Source organism: Scyliorhinus canicula, chromosome 1 (assembly GCF_902713615.1).
Source record: "Scyliorhinus canicula chromosome 1, sScyCan1.1, whole genome shotgun sequence".
Classification (NCBI taxonomy): domain Eukaryota; kingdom Metazoa; phylum Chordata; class Chondrichthyes; order Carcharhiniformes; family Scyliorhinidae; genus Scyliorhinus; species Scyliorhinus canicula.
In genome coordinates, this window is record NC_052146.1 from 77,281,085 (window position 1) to 77,300,779 (window position 19,695).

The following is a 19,695-nucleotide window of genomic DNA, read 5'->3' on the forward strand; positions in this document are numbered from 1 at the left end:
ACTTGGACAATTGATAGTGTGAAGAGGATTACAAGGATTTGTGGACATAATGGATAGTGAGGAGAAGGGGGGAAATTGAGAGATGAGTGATGCAATGGATGCAGAGAGGGGTGCTCAAAATGGATGCAGGAGTGAGGAGTGTATTGGATGGCAAATGGGATGGAAGATGACAGAATGAGGGTAAAATGGATGGCAAGAAGATAAAGAAATAGGCAGGTTGGAGAAGGGAGAGGCCTAAATGAATGATGGTGGGTTCAGGACTAAGAAAGAATGAATGTATGTATGAGAGAAAATTGAATGAAGGGGAGAGGAAAGGTGGATAAATATATGGCAATGAAAGGGGGAGGGGAGGAGCAGAGCTGGGAACTGTGCTTTGGAAGTTCTTTCTGACAGAGTTTTATTGCCCTCAGTTGGAGGCCAAATATCTTCAACAAAGCTTTGTAGTTTCATGTTTAACACACGGTCCTCTACACAGTCCAATTTGAAAGTGAATGTCTGGACTCGCGTTGCAGCATTCCAGGATATGGTGAACTCTTTTGACTTCTCAGTCCTTAAGCAGAGATTGAAAAACACCCTTTCATGAATACATTACCTTTTAATGACTGGAGACAAAACTATTGTTTCTAACTACAACTAGCTTTTATTGTGCAACATTTTTTCTGTCTTGCTACAGTATTTTCCATAGTGTGATGTTCGCATTCTCTAATCCAATGATTCTCCTGTTTTTTGTTAATTATTGGATTGTGAGTTTAGCTGGCATTTATTGCCCTTGAGAAGGTGGTGGTCAGCTGCATTCTGTACCATGAAGGTACTCCCAAAGTTAGGTTCCAGTGATGAAGGAATGGCGATATAGTACCAAGTCAGGATCATCTTTGAGTTGGGGAGAAACTTGTAAATTGTGGTATTCACATTCACCAGCTGTGTTGTCTTACGTGGTAGAGGTCGCAGGTTCGGAAGGTCCTGTTGAAGCAGTCTTGGGTGAGTTGCTGCAGTGTATCTTATAATGCAGCTACAATGTGTCAGTGGTTGAGGGAGTACATTTTTACGGTGGTTGGTGGGATGCTAATTAAATGAACTGCTTTGCAGTGGATAGTGTGGAGTTTCTTGAGTGTTGGAGCTGTATTCATCCAGGCAAATGGTGAGGGGTTCCATCAAGCTCCTGACTTGTATCTTTGGGAAGTCGGGCGGTGAGTTGCTCAGTGCGGAATTCCCAGCTTCCGATCTGCTCTTATTTATTTTACTTTAGCACAGTTAAGTTTTTGGTCAGTGGTGAGTCCCAGGCATTGACGATGGGGACTCCGAGATGGTACTACTGTAGAGTGCCAAGGGGAACTAGTTAGACTCAGTTGTTGGATATAGTTATGGCCTGCCATTTGTATGGCGAGACTGTTACTGTACTGAACTGAAAGATTTGTCTTGTATTAGAGGAATTGCTTTATGGAATGATACAGTGCAGACCATTAGCCTGCCCCTGAAGAGCTATACAGTTAGTCCTAATCCCCAACTCTTGCCCTATACCCTTTCAAAATATTTCTCTTTAGTACTTATCGAGTTCCCTTTTTGAAAATTGCCATTGAACCTGTTTCCACCACCCTTGGGCAATGCATTCTAGATTGCAAAAACTTGGTGGGCAAGATTTATTTTCTGATGTTCCCCTCTTTCACCACGTAACTAATCTATGCTTTTTATATGTGGACCCTTCTGCCAATGGGAATAGTTTTTTTCTTGTTTCCTCTAACAAAAACTTTCAGAATTTTGAACACCAGTATCAGATATCCCCTACAACCCGAGCTTCTTCAGCCTTTCTATGTAACTAGAACATAAGTAGTAAGGTCAGGAGTTAACCCCATGGCTTGTCAATACAATTATCGCTGATAGCTGGCTTCAATTGCACCTTCCTGCCTGCTCCCTCATGATTCCTGAGACCAAAAATCTGTCTGTTCAGCCTTAAATATGTTAAATATATTCAATGATGGAGCATCCATAACACTCTGGGGTAGAGAATTCCAAAGATTCACTACCCTTTAAGTTATGTAATTTCTCCTCATATCAGTCCTAAATGATCAGCCCTTATTCTGAGACTATGGTCCTCATGTTTGAGGTTACCCAACCAGCAGAAACCATCTGTCAGCGTCTACCCTTCAGAATTCTGTATGTTTCAATGAGATCTCCTCTCATTCTTCTAAACTCAATATCTATCTCAATTATTCACCATCTGATTTCCGAACACTTATCCAGGGGCAAACCTAGGAAAAAACCTTCACTGTACTACCTCCAGTGCAAGTGTATTCTTCCAAGTGTATTCTTCAAGTGTATTCTTCCTTAAACATGGAGATTAAAACTGTACACAATATTCTGGATGTGGTTTCACTTGTAGGATTTTACTAATCCCTTTGCAATGAAGGTCAACATGCTGATGCAATCCTAATTGCTTATTGTACTTGAACTCCTTGTACGAGCAACCTTATGAACCTATGAACCTTGTGCGTGGTACCTTATTGAATGCTTTTTGGAAATCCAGCTGGACTACATCTACTGGTTCCCCTTTCATAGATACATAGAAGATAGGAGCAGGAGGAAGCCTTTTGGCCCTTCGAGCCTGCTCCGCCATTCATCACGATCATGGCTGATCATCCAACTCAATAGCCTAATCCTGCTTTCTCCCCATAACCTTTGATCCCTTTTTACGCAAGTGCTATATCCAGCCGCTTCTTGAATATATTCAAAGTTTTAGCATCAACTACTTCCTGTGGTAATGAATTCCACAGGTTCACCACTCTTTATGTGAAGAAATGTCTCCTTATCTCTGTCCGAAATGGTTTACCCTGAATCCACAGGCTGTGACCCTTGGTTCTGGACACACCCATCATTGGTAACATCTTCCCTACATCTACCCTTTCTAGTCCTGTTAGAAGTCCCAATGAGATCCCTCCTCATTCTTCTGAACTCCAGCGAGAAAAATCCCAACCTAGTCAATCTCTCCTCATATGACAGTCCCACCATCCCTGGAATCAGTTTGGAAAACCTTTGCTGCACTCCCTCGAGAGCAAGAACATCCTTCCTCAGAGAAGGAGACCAAAACTGCACACAATACTCCAAGTGTGGCATCACCAAGGCACTGTACAATTGCAGCAACACATCCCTGCTTCTATACTCGAAACCTCTTGCAATGAAGGCCAACATACCATTAGCCTTATTTACCGCCTGCTGCACCTGCATGCTTACCTTCAGCGACTGGTGCACAAGGACACCCAGGTCCCGCTGCACACTCCCCTCTCCCAATTTAGGACCATTCAGGTAGTAATCTGCCGTCCTGTTTTCGCTTCCAAAATGAATAACCTCACACTTATCCAAATTATACTGCATCTGCCATTGGTTTGCCCACTCGCCCAACCTGTCCAGATCTTGCTGTAGGATCCCTGCATCCTTGCCACAATTCACCCTCCCACCTAATTTAGTATCATCTGCAAACTTTGAGATGTTGCTGGTTACCGCCTGCCAATTCGAAAAGGACCCATTAATCCCTACTCTTTGTTTCCACTCTGCCAACCAGTTTTCTATCCACCTTAATACAATTTCCCCCAATCCCATGCACTTTAATTTTGCACAATAATCTCTGATGCGGGACTTTGTCAAACGCCTTCTGAAAGTCCAAATATGCCACATCAACTGGCTCCCCCTTGTCGAATGTACTGGTTATCTCTTCAAAGAATTCCAACAGATTTGTCAAGCATGATTTTCCCTTCATAAATCCATGCTGACTCTGACTGATCCTGCTATTGCTTTCTAAATGTTCCACTATAAAGTCCTTGATAATGGATTCAAGCATTTTCCCCACTACTGATGTTAGGCTTACGGAGTCTATAATTCCCTGCTTTCTCTCTACCTCCCTTTTTGAATATCGGAGTGACATGAGCTACCCTCCAATCTGCAGTGACAGTTCCAGAGTCTATAGAATCCCGGAAGATGACCACCAATGCATCCACTATTTCCAGAGCCACCTCCTTAAGCACTCTGGGATGCAGATTCTCAGGCCTTGGGGATTTATCCGCCTTCAATCCCATCAGTTTTCCCAGCACCATTTCACTACTAATGTTGCTCTCCCTCAGTTCTTCCCTGTCACTAAACCTTTCATTCTCCAACATTTCTGGGATCTGATTTGTGTCTTCATTTGTGAAGACAGAACCAAAGTATGTATTCAATTGCTCAGCCATTTCTTTGTCCCTTATTATGCATTCCCCTGTTTCTGACTGTCGTGGACCTACATTTCTCTTTACCAATCTCTTTCTCTTCACATATCTGTAGACACTCTTAGTGCCAGTCTTTATGTTCCCTGCAAGCTTCCTTTTGTACTGTACTTACCCCTTCTTAATCAATCCCTTTGTCCTTCTTTGCTGAATTCTAAACTGTTCCCAATCCTCAGACCTATTATTTTTCTTGGCCAATCTGTATGCCTCTTCCTTGGATCAGATACTATTTCTAATTTCCTTTGTAGCCAGGGATTGGCCCTCTTATCCCCTTTGCTTTCGTGCCAGACAGGAATGAGCAGTTGCTGTACTTCCTCCATTCGTTCCTTGAATGTTTGCCATTGTCTATCCACTGTCATCCCTTTAAGTTAATCTCCACAATCTATCAAGGCCAACTCACGCCTCATATCCTCATAGTTCCCTTTATTAAGATTCAGCACCCTAGTCTCCGAATCAACTACTTCACTCTCCATCTTGATAAAAAAATTCTATCATGTTAAGGTCGCTCATCCCCAAGGGGTCTCGTACAGCCAGATTGGCAATGATTCCCTTCTCATTACACAGTACCTAGTCTAAGATAGCCTGCTGTCTAGTTGGTTACTCCACATATTGGTCAAGAAAACCATCCCGTATACACTCCAGGAATTCCTCCTCCACGGCATTGTGGCTAATTTTATTTGCCTAATCTATGTGAAGATTAAAATCACTTATGATCACCGATATTCCTTTATTACATGTATCTCTAATTTCTTGTTTAATGCCATTCCCAACCTCACCAGTGCAGTTTGGGGGTCTATATATGACACCCACTAATGTATTTTGTCCTTTGGTATTTCTCAACTCTACCCGTACAGATTCCACATTGTCAGAGCTAATATCCTTTCTCACTATTGTGTGAATTTCCTCTTTAACCAGCAGTGCCATGCCACCACCTTTTCTTTTATGCCTGTCCTTCCTAAATACTGAGAACCCTGGGACATTCAGTTCCCATCCCTGGTCACCCTGCAGCCATGTCTCCGTAATCCCAATTATATCATACTCATTTATATCTATTTTGTTACCGTAATTGTTATATCCACCAAGAAAAATGATCAAACAGGATTTTTCTTCCCTAGAACCATGTTAACTTGTTCGAGACATACTATGCATTTTAAAATGCCTTTGTTATAAGTGCCAATAATTTCTTGTTTAATGCTCTGTCCAATGGTATCACTACTGTTAGAGGGCCAATAAACTACTCTAACCAGTGTTTTCTGACTCTTGTTATTCTTTATCTCCATCCATATTGATTCTACTTTCATGATCTTCTGAGGCCATATCTTTCTCACTATTGTTATTACATCTTCCTTTGCAGTCATGGCTTCCTGTCGTCTTCTTCCTTCTGCCCATCTACTCAAAATATTTATTTCCCAAAATTGGTCATCTTGTAACTATGTCTTTGTAACGGCAATTAGTTTTAAACCATTTATCTCTATTTGGGCCATTAGCTTATCTGTTATAGAAACCCTACAGTGCAGAAGGAGGCCATTTGGCCCATCGAGTCTGCACCCATCCTCTGAAAGAGCACCCCACCCATTTCCCCGCCCTGGTCCTATAACCCCTTACCCAAACTTACACATCCCTGGACACTAAGGGGTAATTTAGCATGGCCAATTCACCTAACCTGCACATCTTTGCACGTCTTATTGTGGATGTTTTGAAAATTCAGATAAAGAGTCTTTAAATTTTTTTATTCCTCAATGATGCACAATTACTGCTAAATTCTCTGTCCCATTGCTTGTCTTTAGCTGCATTGCTACACTGTTCTGCTGCATTTACTTCCTTTTGGATTTCTAAGTCTCTTTTCATTCAAATTCTCCTGCAATTCCTCATTAGTTTAAGTCCTGTCATCACAATGTGATTGACCAGGATCCTGGCCTCAACCCTAAATAATAATAATATTCTTTATTGTCACAAGTAGGCTTACATTAACACTGCAATAAAGTTACTGTGAAAGATAGAACAAAGAAGAACAAAGAAAATTACAGCACAGGAACAGGCCCTTCGGCCCTCCCAGCCTGCGCCGACCCAGATCCTTTATCTAAACCTGTCGCCTATTTTCCAAGGATCTACTTCCCTCTGTTCCCCACCCGTTCATATATCTGTCCAGATGCATCTTAAATGATGCTATCATGCCCGCCTCTACCACCTCCGCTGACAAAGTGTTCCAGGCACCCACCACCCTCTGCGTAAAAAACTTTCCATGCACATCTCCCTTAAACTTTCCCCCTCTCACCTTGAAATCGTGACCCCTTGTAATTGACACCCGCACTCTTGGAAAAAGCTTGTTGCTATCCACCCTGTCCATACCTCTCATAATTTTGTAGACCTCAAACAGGTCCCCCCATAACCTCCGTCTTTCCAATTAAAACAATCCTAATCTACTCAACCTTTCTTCATAGCTAGCACCCTCCATACCAGGCAACACCCTGGTGAACCTCCTCTGCCCCCCCATCGAAAGCATCCACATCCTACTGGTAATGTGGCGACCAGAACTGCACTCAGTATTCCAAATGTGGCCTAATCAAAGTCCTATACAACTGTAACATGACCTGCCGACTCTTGTACTCAATACCCTGTGCGATGAAGGTAAGCATGCTGTATGCCTTCTTGACCACTCTATCGATCTGCGTTGCCACCTTCAGGGTACAATGGACCTGAACTCCCAGATCTCTCTGTACATCAATTTTCCACAAGGACTCTTCCATTGATCTTCCAAAATGCATCACCTCGCATTTGCCTGGATTGAACTTCATCTGCCATTTCTCTGCCCAACTCTCCAATCTATCTATATTTTGCTGTATTCTCTGACAGTCCTCCTTGCTATCTGCAACTCCACCAATCTTAGTATCATCTGAAAACTTGCTCACCAGACCACCTATACCTTCGTCCAGATCATTTATGCATATCACAAACAACAGTGGTCCGAGCATGGATCCCTTGGAACACCACTAGTCGCCTTTCTCTATTTTGAGACACTCCCTTCCACCACTGCTCTCTGTCTCCTGTTGCCCAGCCAGTTCTTTATCCATCTAGCTAGTACACCCTGAACCCCATACAACTTTTTCCATCAACCTGCCATGGGAAACTTTATCAAACGCCTTACTGAAGTCCATGTATATGACATCTACAGCCCTTCCCTCATCAATTAACTTTGTCACTTCCTCAAAGAATTCTATTAGGTTTGTAAGACATGACCTTCCCTGCACAAAACCATGCTGCCTATCACTGATAAGTCTGTTTTCTCCCAAATGTGAATAGATCCTATCCCTCAGTATCTTCTCCAATAGTTTGTCTACCAATGATGTCAAGCTCACAGGTCTATAATTCCCTGGATTATCCCTGCTACCCTTCTTAAACAAAGGGACAACATCAGCAATTCTCCAGTCCTCCGGGACCTCACCCGTGCTCAAGGATGCTGCAGAGATATCCGTTAAGGCCCCAGCTATTTCGTCCCTCGTTACCCTCAGTAACCTGGGATAGATCCCATCGGGTCCTGGGGACTTGTCCACCTTAATGCCTTTTAGAATACCCAAAACCTCCCCCTTCCTTATGCCGACATGACCTAGAGTATTTAAACATCCATCCCTAGCCTCAACATCCGCCATGTCCCTCTCCTTGGTGAATACCGATGCAAAGTACTCATTAAGTATCTCACCCATTTCCTCTGACTCCACGCATAAATTCCCTCTTTTGTCTTTGAGTGTGCCAATCCTTTCTCTAGTTACCCTCTTGCTCCTTATATATGAATAAAAGGCTTTGGGATTTTCCTTAACCCTGTTAACCAAAGATATTTCATGACCCCTTTTAGCCCTCTTTATTGCGCGTTTGAGATTTGTCCTACTTTCCCGATATTCTTCCAAAGCTTCATCAGTTTTGAGTCATCCTGCTCTTATGTATGCTTCCTTTTTCATTTTAGCTAGTCTCACAATTCCACCCGTCATCCATGGTTCCCTAATCTTGTCATTTCTGTCTCTCATTTTCACAGGGACATGTCTGTCCTGCACTCTAATCAACCTTTCCTTAAAAGACTCCCACATTTCAAATGTGGATTTACCCTTAAATAGCTGCTCCCAATCCACATTCCCAAGCTCCTGCCGAATTTTGTTATACTTGGCCTTTCCCCAATTTAGCACTCTTCCTTTAGGACCACTCTCGTCTTTGTCCAAGAGTATTCTAAAACTTATGGAATTGTGATCGCTATTCCCAAAGTAATCACCGACTGAAACTTCAACCACCTGGCTGGGATCATTCCCCAATATCAGGTCCAGTATGGCCCCTTCCCGAGTTGGACTATTTACATACTGCTCTAAAAAACTCTCCTGGATGCTCCTTACAAATTCTGCTCCATCTACACCTCCAACGCTATATGAGTCCCATTCAATGTTGGGGAAGTTAAAATCTTCCATCACCATCACCCTATTGCATTGTTCTATAATCTGTCTACATATTTGTACCTCTACTTCACGCTCGCTTTTGGGAGGCCTGTAGTAAAGTCCCAACAATGTTACTGCACCCTTCCTATTTCTTAGCTCTATCCATATTGCCTCAGTGCTCAAATCCTCCATCGTGCCCTCTTTAATCACAGCTGTGATATCATCTCTGACTAGTAATGCAACTCCTCCACCCCTTTTACCTCCCTCTCTGTCCCTCCTGAAGCATCTATACCCTGGGATATTTAGTTGCCCGTCCTGCCCTTCCCTCAGCCAAATCTCAGTAATACCAGTAACATCATATTCCCAGGTACTAATGCCTTACCTGCTACACTTCTTTCATTAAAACAAATGCACCTCAGACCACCTGTCCCTTTGCGTTCATCATCTCTTCCCTGTCTACTCTTCCCCTTAGTCACATTGAGTTTATTATCTAGTACCTTACTGGCTTTAGTTGCTGCCTCTTTACTGACCTCTAACTTCCTAATCTGGTTCCCATCCCCCTGCCACATTAGTTTAAAACCTCCCCAACAGTGTTAGCAAAGGCACCCCTGAGGACATTGGTTCCAGTCCTGCCCAGGTGGAGACCATCCGATTTGTAATTGTCCCATCGCCCCAAGAACCGGTTCCAATGACCCAAAGATCTGAACCCCCTCCCTCCTGCACCATCTCTCAATCCATGTATTCATTCTGACTATTCTTGAATTTCTACTCTGACTGTCTCGTGGCACTGGTAGCAATCCTGAGATTACTACCTTTGAGGTCCTACTTTTTAACTTACCTACTAACTCCCTAAATTCTGATTGTAGGACCTCATCCCATTTTTTACCTATATCGTTGGTGCCTATATGCACCACGACAACTGGCTGTTCACCCTCCCCCATCAGTATGTCCTGCAGCCGATCTGAGACATCCCTGACCCGTGCACCCGGGAGGCAACATACAATTCGGGAGTCTTGTTTTCGACCACAGAAACGCCTGTCTACTCCCCTTACGATTGAATCCCCTATGACTATAGCCCTGTCAGTCTTTTCCCCGCTCTTCTGTGCAGCAGAGCCAGCCACGGCGCCATGAGCCTGGCTACTACTGCCTTCCCCTGGTGAGTTATCTCCCCCAACAGTATCCAAAACGGTATACCTGTTTTGGAGGGAGATGACCGCAGGGGACACCTGCACTGCCATCCTGCTCTTTCTCTGCCTTTTGGTCACCCATTCCCTGTCTCCTTCTCCAATCCTAATCTGCGGTGTGACCAACTCACTGAACGTGCTATCCACGACCTCCTCAGCATCGCGGATGCTCCAAAGTGAGTCCATCGGCAGCTCCAGAGCCGTCATGTGGTCTAACAGGAGCTGCAGCTGGACACACTTCCCGCACATGGAGCTCATACCAACAGACTAGCTCCCTCTTCCCTGACTACTAATGCTAGTGCCCCATGAACGGTAACCCCACACGTCACACCACTGTATGAGCCACGTCTTTTATTCTCTAATATGCTTGCCCCATGCCAGTTGGTGCACGGTTGAAGTAACAATCCAGAGATGATTACTGTTATTGGTTTCTTGAACCCCCAATAGTTATAAAAATGGACTAACAAGAGGTCCAATCAGGAGGCTAATGAGGTAAAGTCAAAACCAGCTTATTAAGTTCTCAGAACTATGACAAGCTGGGCAGGCAATTTATAGTTTAGTGCAGATTATACCACCCGTGTCTACATTGGCAGAGCACACTAATGGTTTATCTTGTAGCTTCAACCCTCTCACTGTCCCTCTCCTTTGCGTCTGGTCTTGTTCTATCTGTGGAGAGTTTCTCTCTGCATATAAAAACCATTTAAGACCACTTTTATTCTAGTTCTTTTCAAATTAACCCCTTCTTCACACCAATCACCTTTAGCTCTCTGTGTGAGGATACGTTTCCTGATCAACCGGGTATCTTTAATGTGAGCATCACATATTTACATAGTGTTTTTCATATCTACCTGTATCACTTATCTCAATTTTCCAAGGTCTTATCATCTAGCGAAGCATAGACACTCCAATCCTGTGTTTCTGCAAACATAAGCAGCTTTAAACACAGGCTCAAGCTTTTCGCCTTTTTCTCTTTTAAAATGTTGAAAAGTTTCCCATGGACCCACTATTGCCATCTTTTCTGTACTGTGCCCAGTTCTAAGTTTTTCTACTTTACTATACTACCAAGACAAGTTCCTAATAGAGTTAGATATTAATTTCTATTAAGTTAATTTTAACTGTTAGTATTCTAGCTAGTACATAGGAATTAGGAGCTGAAGTAGGCAATTCAGCCCTTTGAGTCTGCTCCGCCATTCAATCAGATCATGGCTGATCTCTTCCTAGTCTCAAATCCACCTCCCTACTTGTTCCCCATATCACTTTAACCAATTTTTTTTTTTAATAAACAATTTTATTGAGGTAGTTTTTGGCGTTATAACCGTTACAGACATCATCAGAAAGAAAGCAAAAAAGGCAAAAATGTGCAAACATCCACGTACTTTCAATACTTCCATCGTAACGTATTGCACAAGCCCGCTCCCCTCCCACTGGTACTACCCGCCATACACCCCCCCCCCCCCCCACCCCCCCCCCCCCCGCTGACGCTCACTCTCCCGCAAAGAAGTCAATAAATGGTTGCCACCTCCGGGTGAACCCCTGCACAGATCCCCTCAAGGCGAACTTAATTTTTTCCATCCCCAGGAAACTCAACATGTCCGCAAGCCACCACTCAGTCTTCGGGGGCTTTGAGTCCCTCCACGCCAATAGTATTCGTCGCCGGGCTATCAGGGAAGCAAAGGCCAAAACATCGGCCTCTTTCTCCCCCTGGACGCCCGGGTCTTCCGAAATCCCAAAAATTGCCACCGCTGGACTCATCACCACCTTTGTTTTTAGCACCTGGGACATGACCCCCGCAAATCCCTCCCAGTACCCCCTCAGCTCAGGGCATGCTCAAAACATGTGAACATGGTTCGCTGGTCCTCCCGCGCACCTAGCGCATTTGTCCTCTATCCCGAAAAATTTGCTCATCCGAGCCACCGTCATATGGGCCCGGTGAACGACCTTAAATTGGATCAGCCCGAGCCTAGCACATGTCGCGGTCGAATTTACCCTACTCAGGGCCTCTGCCCACAGCCCATCCTCCATTTCCCCGCCTAGCTCCTCCTCCCATTTAAGTTTCAGTTCCTCTGTCTGGGACCCTTCCTCCCTCATGAGCACCTTATATATACCCGAGACTCTACCCTCCCCTTCTTCCCTCCTAGAGACTATTCTGTCGAGGATCCCCATTGGCGGGAGGCGTGGGAAAGATGGGACCTGTCTACGAACAAAGTCCCGCAACTGTAGGTATCTAAAATCATTTCCCCTTACCAACCCAAATTTCTCCTCCAAGCTCCTCAAACTCGCGAAGCTCCCTTCCAGGAACATATCACCCACCCTTCCCGCCCCTGCTCGCCGCCATACTCGGAACACCCCATCCATACTGCCGGTGGCAAACCGATGGTTGTCGCAGATTGGAGCCCAGACAGACGCCCCCATCTCCCCCACATGCCTCCTCCACTGGCCCCATATCCGCAGGGCCGCCACCACTATCGGGCTGGTGGTGTACTTGGCCGGCGGCAGCGGTAGAGGAGCCGTGACCAGGGCTTCCAAGCTGGAGCCCCTGCACGAAGCCGCCTCCACCCGCTCCCAAATAGACCCCGTACCCACCATCCACTTCCTTATCATAGCGATGTTGGCCGCCCAGTAATAATTGATCAGACTCGGCAAAGCCAGCCCTCCCTCGCTGCGGTTCCTCTCCAACATTGCCGCCTTCACCCGCGGGGATTTTCCCGCCCAGCCAAAGCTCATGATCAGCCCGTTAACTCTTTTGAAGAAGGACTGTGGGATAAAGATCGGGAGGCACTGAAAAACAAACAAAAATCGAGGGAGGATTGTCATCTTTACAGTTTGCACCCTCCCTGCCAGCGACAGCGGGAGTGCATCCCATCTCCGAAACTCTCCCTTCATTTGCTCCACCACCCTGGCCAAATTTAACTTATGCAGCCTGCCCCAGTCTCGTGCCACCTGGATTCCCAAATACCGGAAATTTTCCTCAACCAGCCTAAACGGTAGCCCTCTCAATCTGTTCTCCTGGCCCCTTGCCTGGACCACAAACATTTCACTCTTGACCGTATTTAATTTGTATCCTGAGAACTGGCCGAACTTCCTTAGCATTCCCAGTATAGTTCCCATCCCGGCCACTGGGTCCGACACGTACAGTAGCAGGTCGTCTGCATAAAGAGAAACCCTGTGTTCAACCCCGCCCCTCACCATCCCCTTCCAACCCTCTGCGGCTCTCAGCGCAATCGCCAGCGGCTCTATGGCCAGCGCAAACAGCAGCGGGGAGAGCGGGCAGCCCTGTCTGGTCCCTCGGTACAACCTAAAGTACTCCAACACTTCTCTGTTAGTCCTGACGCTGGCCCTCGGGGCCTGATATAATAATTTGATCCAATTCACCAATCCCTCCCCGAACCCAAACCGTCCGAGCACCTCCCATAGATAGTCCCACTCCACCCGGTCAAAGGCCTTCTCGGCGTCCATTGCCACCACTACCTCCACCTCTCTACCCGTTATCACATTGAGTAATCTCCTCAAATTGGCCGCCAGCTGCCTACCTTTCACGAACCCCGTTTGATCCTCCCCAATCACCTCCGGTACACAGTCCTCCATTCTACCCGCCAGTACTTTTGCCAGGAGCTTGGCGTCTACATTAATCAGGGAGATTGGCCTGTAGGACCCGCACGCCTCCGGGTCTTTACCCCGCTTCAATATCAGAGATATGGTGGCTTGTCACTTTAACCAATTTTTATCAGAATATATCTGTTTCCTTCTTGAAAACATTTAATGACTCAGATCCCACCACACAATGGGGCAGTGAGTTCCACAGTGAGTTCACCACCCACTGCGAGATATAGTTCCTCCCCATCTCAGTTCTAAATCTACTGCCTCTCAACCTATATCTGTGACCTCTCGTTCCAGAACCCTAACAAATGTCCACCGTTGTCCTCATTCTAACAATTCTGCACCTTAATTTGGACCCTATCTCCACAAACTGTCTCAGAAGAACATCATACCTGGTTCTACCTGTGTCATTAGTTTCCATATAGACCATGACATTTGGATACCCCCTCCCTGCATACTCCAGTTCGCCTCCAGCCCTGAGCAGATGTCATTAACCCTGGCCCTGGGAGGTAACATACTCAGCTCCCGGTCATGGCTCCAGAGAACAGTATCTCTCCCCTTGACGAGACTGTCCTTTTTTGTCTCCCCACTTGAATAGCATCCTGCAGCATGGTGCCATGGTCAGTTTTCATCCACTCTGCAGTTCTTCTCTTCATCCTCAGAGGTAGCCAACACCTCATACCTGATGGATAAAGTCAGGGGAAACATTCTGCCACCCCCATACCTGCCTGACTCTCAGTTGCATCCTCCTGTCCGAGACCAATGACCAATTCTAAAGTTCTGCCAAACCTAACATTCTCTGCTATCATTCTAGTAAATCTTCATTGTATCCTCTCTTAGGCTTTTATATATTTTCTAAAATGTGATGCCAGAATTGGGTACAATTCTCCAGCTGAGACTTGACCAGCGTTTAAAAAAGGCTTATAGCATATCTTCCTTGCTTTTGTACTCTGTGCCGGTATTTATAAAGAGAAGGATCCCATGTTTTAACAGTCTTTCCAAGTTCTCCTGAGACATTCTTAAGCTTGTGCATGTGCAACTCCAGATCACTCTCCTTGGACCCTCTTTGTTGGTTAGTATTGCCTTTCCTGTTCTTCCTACCTAAATAAATCACTACTGTACCATCTTCACTGTGCTAAATTTCATCTGCCACGTGTCTGCCCATTCACCAGTCAATCTGCGTCATCCTGGAGCCCCTTTGAAATTAACTCCTGCACTCGAAGATCTAGATCATTAATATAGATCAAGTAAAGCAAGGGTCCCAATACCAATGCTGGGGAACAGCCCTATAAACCTTCCTCCAGCCTGAAAAATATCCATCGACTGTTACTCTCTGCTTCCTATTATTCGACTGATTTTGTATCTACGCTGCTACTATGAATTGGGTACTCTAAACTTTTTTAAAACTCTGAATCCTGGGGTCAGCAGTGCACACTTCCATCTGAAAAACAATTGTCTCTGTTTTTTGTTCCTTACCAATCTGGTGTACATGGAGTCACAACTCCTTTGATTCCATCGGTTTCAATTTTGCTAACAAGCCTATTATGTGGTACTGTCAAATGCCTTCTGAAAGTCTACTTCCCCAACTTCAGCTGCATGACCTTCATCAAAGAACTCAGCCAAGTGAACCAAATACAATTTGCCTTTGGTAACTTTCATTTTTTTTCAAATTTAAAGAACCCAATTATTTTTTTCCAATTACGGGGCAATTTAGTGTAGCCAATCCACCTAACCTGCATATCTTTGGGTTGTTGGGGTGAAACCCACGCAGACACTGGGAGAATGTGCAAACTCCACACAGACAGTGACCCGGGGCCGGAATCGAACCCGGATGCTCAGTGTCATAGGCAGCGGCGACTTTCATTTTATTAATACAGCATTCCTAGTGCCAGTTAAGTGTATCCCAAATTATTGTCTCTAAAAGTTTGCTCGCATTCAATGTTAGCTGACTGGGCGATAATTGCTGTTACCCCTCCTCTTATTGCAAGCCTCTCGTCCAGAATTTCCACCTTTTCTTTTCCTTAGCAACTAGCATGCATTCCATTCGACCTGAGACCTTTCTACTATCTGCATTACCACCCTTTCAAGTAACTATTTTTGTTCTAGCCTATCCAATATTGCCTCCTCCTTTCCTGTGATATTGGTGGCATTATCTTTACTGACACCTGATGTAAATTTAGCACCTCTGCCATGTCCTGTGCCTCCAAAGAAAATGTCCTTTTTGGTCCTTAGCGGTCCCACACTTTCCTTCAGTACCCCATTACAGTTAATAGGTTTATAAAAGGCAACGCAAAAGTATTTTATTTTACCAACTAATCTTTTCCCATACGTTCACTTTGCCCGTATTTTCTTATTCAGTTTTCACCTGTACTTTCCGCAACTGCCTTTGATCTATACTGAATTACGAAGCAAACCTTTAACATAAACCTAAAATACAAGCAAAATATCCAGATATTGGAAATCTGAAATAAAACAGAAATACGAGAAAGACTCAGCAGGTCTGGCAACGTCTGTGGAGAGAGAAGGTTATCATTTCGAGCCAGTATGACTCATCTCTGACGAAGCATTGCCAGCATTTTCTGTTTTTCAACAATAACCTTTATGATTTTAATTTCTATGTACCTGTTCCTGCAGGGACCTCAAATTTAGATGATCCCATCTATTTTTGTTACTTTTTGTTCTAATGTAGTTTATTTCTGTGTACATTGCAACTCCTCTCCAATGCTTTATGCTACTACCCATTTCTCTTTGTCCCTTTCTTCATTCCACATCCTCCACACCCTTCATGCCTGGGTTTTTAGGGAAAGCTGTTTTACTAATCTGATCACATTTTGATTGAGTTCTGTCAGGCCATACATGGAATCTGCTGTCCTCAGCAGCAAGCTGGCTTTGGCTTGCCACGTTGTAATTGCTTTACTAATATTTTACTGAGATGTTCGGTTTGTGCAGTATTAGATCAAGTGTTGTAGAAGCATTCATCATTCCACCTCTGTTCTTTTTCCAGATATGTATTTAGGTGTTGTTGTTTTATCTTTCTTCTTTGAATTGTCCCTCACGGATCATCCAGTTTTTGAGTCATGTTGACCTATATTGTGATGTCCGTGCCTATTAAATTGCCTTTACAGAGATGGTGTAGATGGAAACACCAACATAATGATGTCTGGGACACTTGAGGGCTGAGTGCCACACATCTTTGGACAGTTTAACAAATTGTTGTTGTGAGCGAGAAATTTCAACAAAATAATCTGATTCAGCGATTCTATTGAAATCCCTCAATTGTTTGTCTCAACTTTTTGCTTTCCTTTTTCTTTTCTCTTTATCCACTTTACCTCTGTAATGGTTTACTTACCGACTTAATTTCTACAAAATTGGTGCAGACATAATGGGCTGAATGGCTTTTTATGTGTCATGATTCTGTCAAAAGTGGAGCGATTGTGTGGATACTCTGGGCCAAAGCATGGAGAAGGTATGGGAGTATCACGAGCAAATTGGGACTTTAATGACAGCACGTGTTCTGTCATGTAAGGTAGCAGACTAAATTGATGCATGCAAATTATTCAGTGCAGTAAAGGGTTTGAATATCTCAAAGGGCCAAATGGTGGCCACATCCTAAGTCCTATGGAACAGAGGTTAAGCATAAATTTGGTCTTGAAAGTGGTTATCTATGACCCGAAGGGCAATGAAGTGGTAGAGTTACAAATTTAGGTATCTGGCACAAACTGAGATGGAATTAAGACTATGAAGGTAAATTCTGCAGTTGGATCGAAAATTGCAGATTTAATACATGCAGTTTCCTGATATGCGCTCCCAATATACAAGGCTCCATATTGAGAGCTTGCATATTAAAGTGACTTCGTTGAATTGAGGTCAGATGGCCCTTTTCTTTTCCTCACTGTTCTTATTACAGAATCAGACAGCAGGATGAAATCATCTTGTCCACTTGGAATTTTGCTTTGATCTGTTTATTTTTTCCTTTTTAGCGACATGTCAATTCATGCATTGGATGTGGATCCAGCAGAGGCTAAAGCTGTTATTGAGGAAGCTCTAGAACTCCGTAGGAAGAGACAGGCGTTGGCTACACAAGAGGAGGAGCCAGATCTTCAACTGACACAACCAATATCCCACTTCACGTATGTATTGGTTAACAGGTTGTTTGTGAAATATATATTTGATCTCTTGTGCGCCTAAAAATGTAGCTATGGCATTGCCCGGACTGGTGGCTGTGTGCAGGAGAAAGGATGTTCATATACACATTCCTGTACTTTCAAAATAAAGGAATAGTCTCTTATTCAACACTTGTGAAGCTGGATAAAATGAGAACAAATCATACCACTACTTTGTAATGACCTGAACTAATGTAATGCTTGTCTGATGTCTTTTGTTAATGTTAGTTCAGGTGTCTGCATCTGAGGTGCTTTGCCATAACTATGGTATTTTGTGAATGAATTGTGTTGAATTCAGTCAGAGTTTTAGGAAGATGAGCAACTTTTAACAAAAATTGAACATCCCCTTAATCCACTCCTGCATTTGATTTTGGAAAAGCTCTCCCATGAAACACCATTTTAATGTCACAAGCTATGAGGGATGCTATATCCAGCATTTCACTGTGTTGAACATTGTCCTGGTTATATATTGTAACTTTAGCAATAAGATTCACTGCTGCTATATTGTCTTCCAAGTTGTTCTCAGGATGTTTAGCATCCTTTTGACAAAAAGTATAAGTTTGCATAGTACAGTTACTGATGATTGCTGCTACATTTTCACAGCGCTTGATCAAGTTGACGATATGGTTCTGGATTTGTTGAAAATTCACAAGTAATTTCTCTCTGTCCCATTCTTCATTCCACATCCTCCTGCCTGGGGTTTTCGAGGAAGCTATTTTTTAAAATATAAATTTAGAGTACCCAATTCATTTTTCCAATTAAGGAGCAATTTAGCCTGATCAAACCACCTAAGCAAAACTCACGTAAACATGGGGAGAACGTGCAAACTCCACACGGACAGTGAGCCAGAGCCGAGATCGAACCTTTGGACCTCGGCACCATGAGGCAGCAATGCTACCACTGCGCCACCGTGCTGCCCTGGGGAAGCTATTTTACTAATCTGATCACATTTTGATAGAGTTCTGTTAGGCTGTACATGAGAGCTATCTGTGTTACATATCGTGTATGAACTATACTCTGGACCTGGAGAGCCAGTTATTATTCCCAAATTAACAATTACATTCCTTGCTGCAGGGATTACGATCAGCCTCTGGCTTCCTGCAGAAACTCTAGGTCAGAATTTTAAAAATTCATTCATGGGATTTGGGCATTGCTAGCTAGGCCAGCACTTCTTTCCTATCTCTAATTTGCCTTGTCACTACCTTTAACCGCTGCAGCCAATGTGGTGTTAGGTACACCTACAGTGCTGTTATGTAGGGAGTTCCAGGATTTAGACTCAGTGACACTGAAGGAATAGCAATATAGTTCCAAGTCAGGGTAGTGCATGGCTTGGAGGGAAACTTACAGGTGGCAATGCTCCCATGCATTGTAGATGTAGAGGTAGATAGTACCTTTTGTAGATAGTAGAGGTCACCGTTGGCAGGTACTATCAAAAGAGCCTGGGTGAATTGCTGCAATGCATCTTGCAATGGTACGCACTGCTGCCACTGTGCATTTGTGGTGGAGGCAATGGATGTTTACAATAATGGACGGGGTGCCAATAAAGCTGACTATTTTGGAAAGTGTGGAGCTCCTTGAGTGTTGGAGCTGCACTCATCCAGGCAAGTGGGGAATATTCCATTACACTCCTTGTGGTCAATGCTAACCCGGAGAATGTTGATGGAGAGGGAATTCAACAATGGTGGTAGTATTCCTATTGTGATGAATGTAGGAATTTCAGATATATTTTATTATATGTATTTGGTGCAGTAAAGATTAAAAGCCTGGGCTAATGTGTGTATGACTGCTGGTCCGCAAGATAGCTTTGCTTTTTGTATAGAAAAGCTTGGGCAAATGGATTTTTGTTTGGTTAAGGGGGTTCCCTGAGAGTAGATAGTTGGAGACACTGTTCAGCTTTGTAAGATGAAGTAACTAATGGGGGGAGCCAGAGTACATAGCATTTTGGTAAAAAAAACAGAGATTTCAGTTGGTTCCTGGAAGTCAAACCATGAAGATATTTTCTGAAGACTTCAGTTAGAGATCCTGCATTTTTTTTTTTGGATAAACAATTTTAATGAGGTATTTTTAGGCATTGTTAACAGTAGAATTA

At 43.9% G+C, this 19,695-nt stretch overlaps 1 protein-coding gene across 4 annotated transcripts in view; it reads left to right on the top strand.

Annotated features, from left to right (window-relative positions):
- Positions 1–19,695, top strand: part of cabin1 (calcineurin binding protein 1) — a 696,151-nt gene that overhangs the window by 24,685 nt on the left and 651,771 nt on the right. For all 4 annotated transcript variants that reach the window (XM_038793568.1, XM_038793562.1, XM_038793549.1 and 1 more), the window contains one exon: positions 17,424–17,573. In XM_038793568.1, coding sequence (XP_038649496.1) covers positions 17,424–17,573 — 150 coding nt within the window. The remainder of the gene's footprint in view (positions 1–17,423; positions 17,574–19,695) is intronic.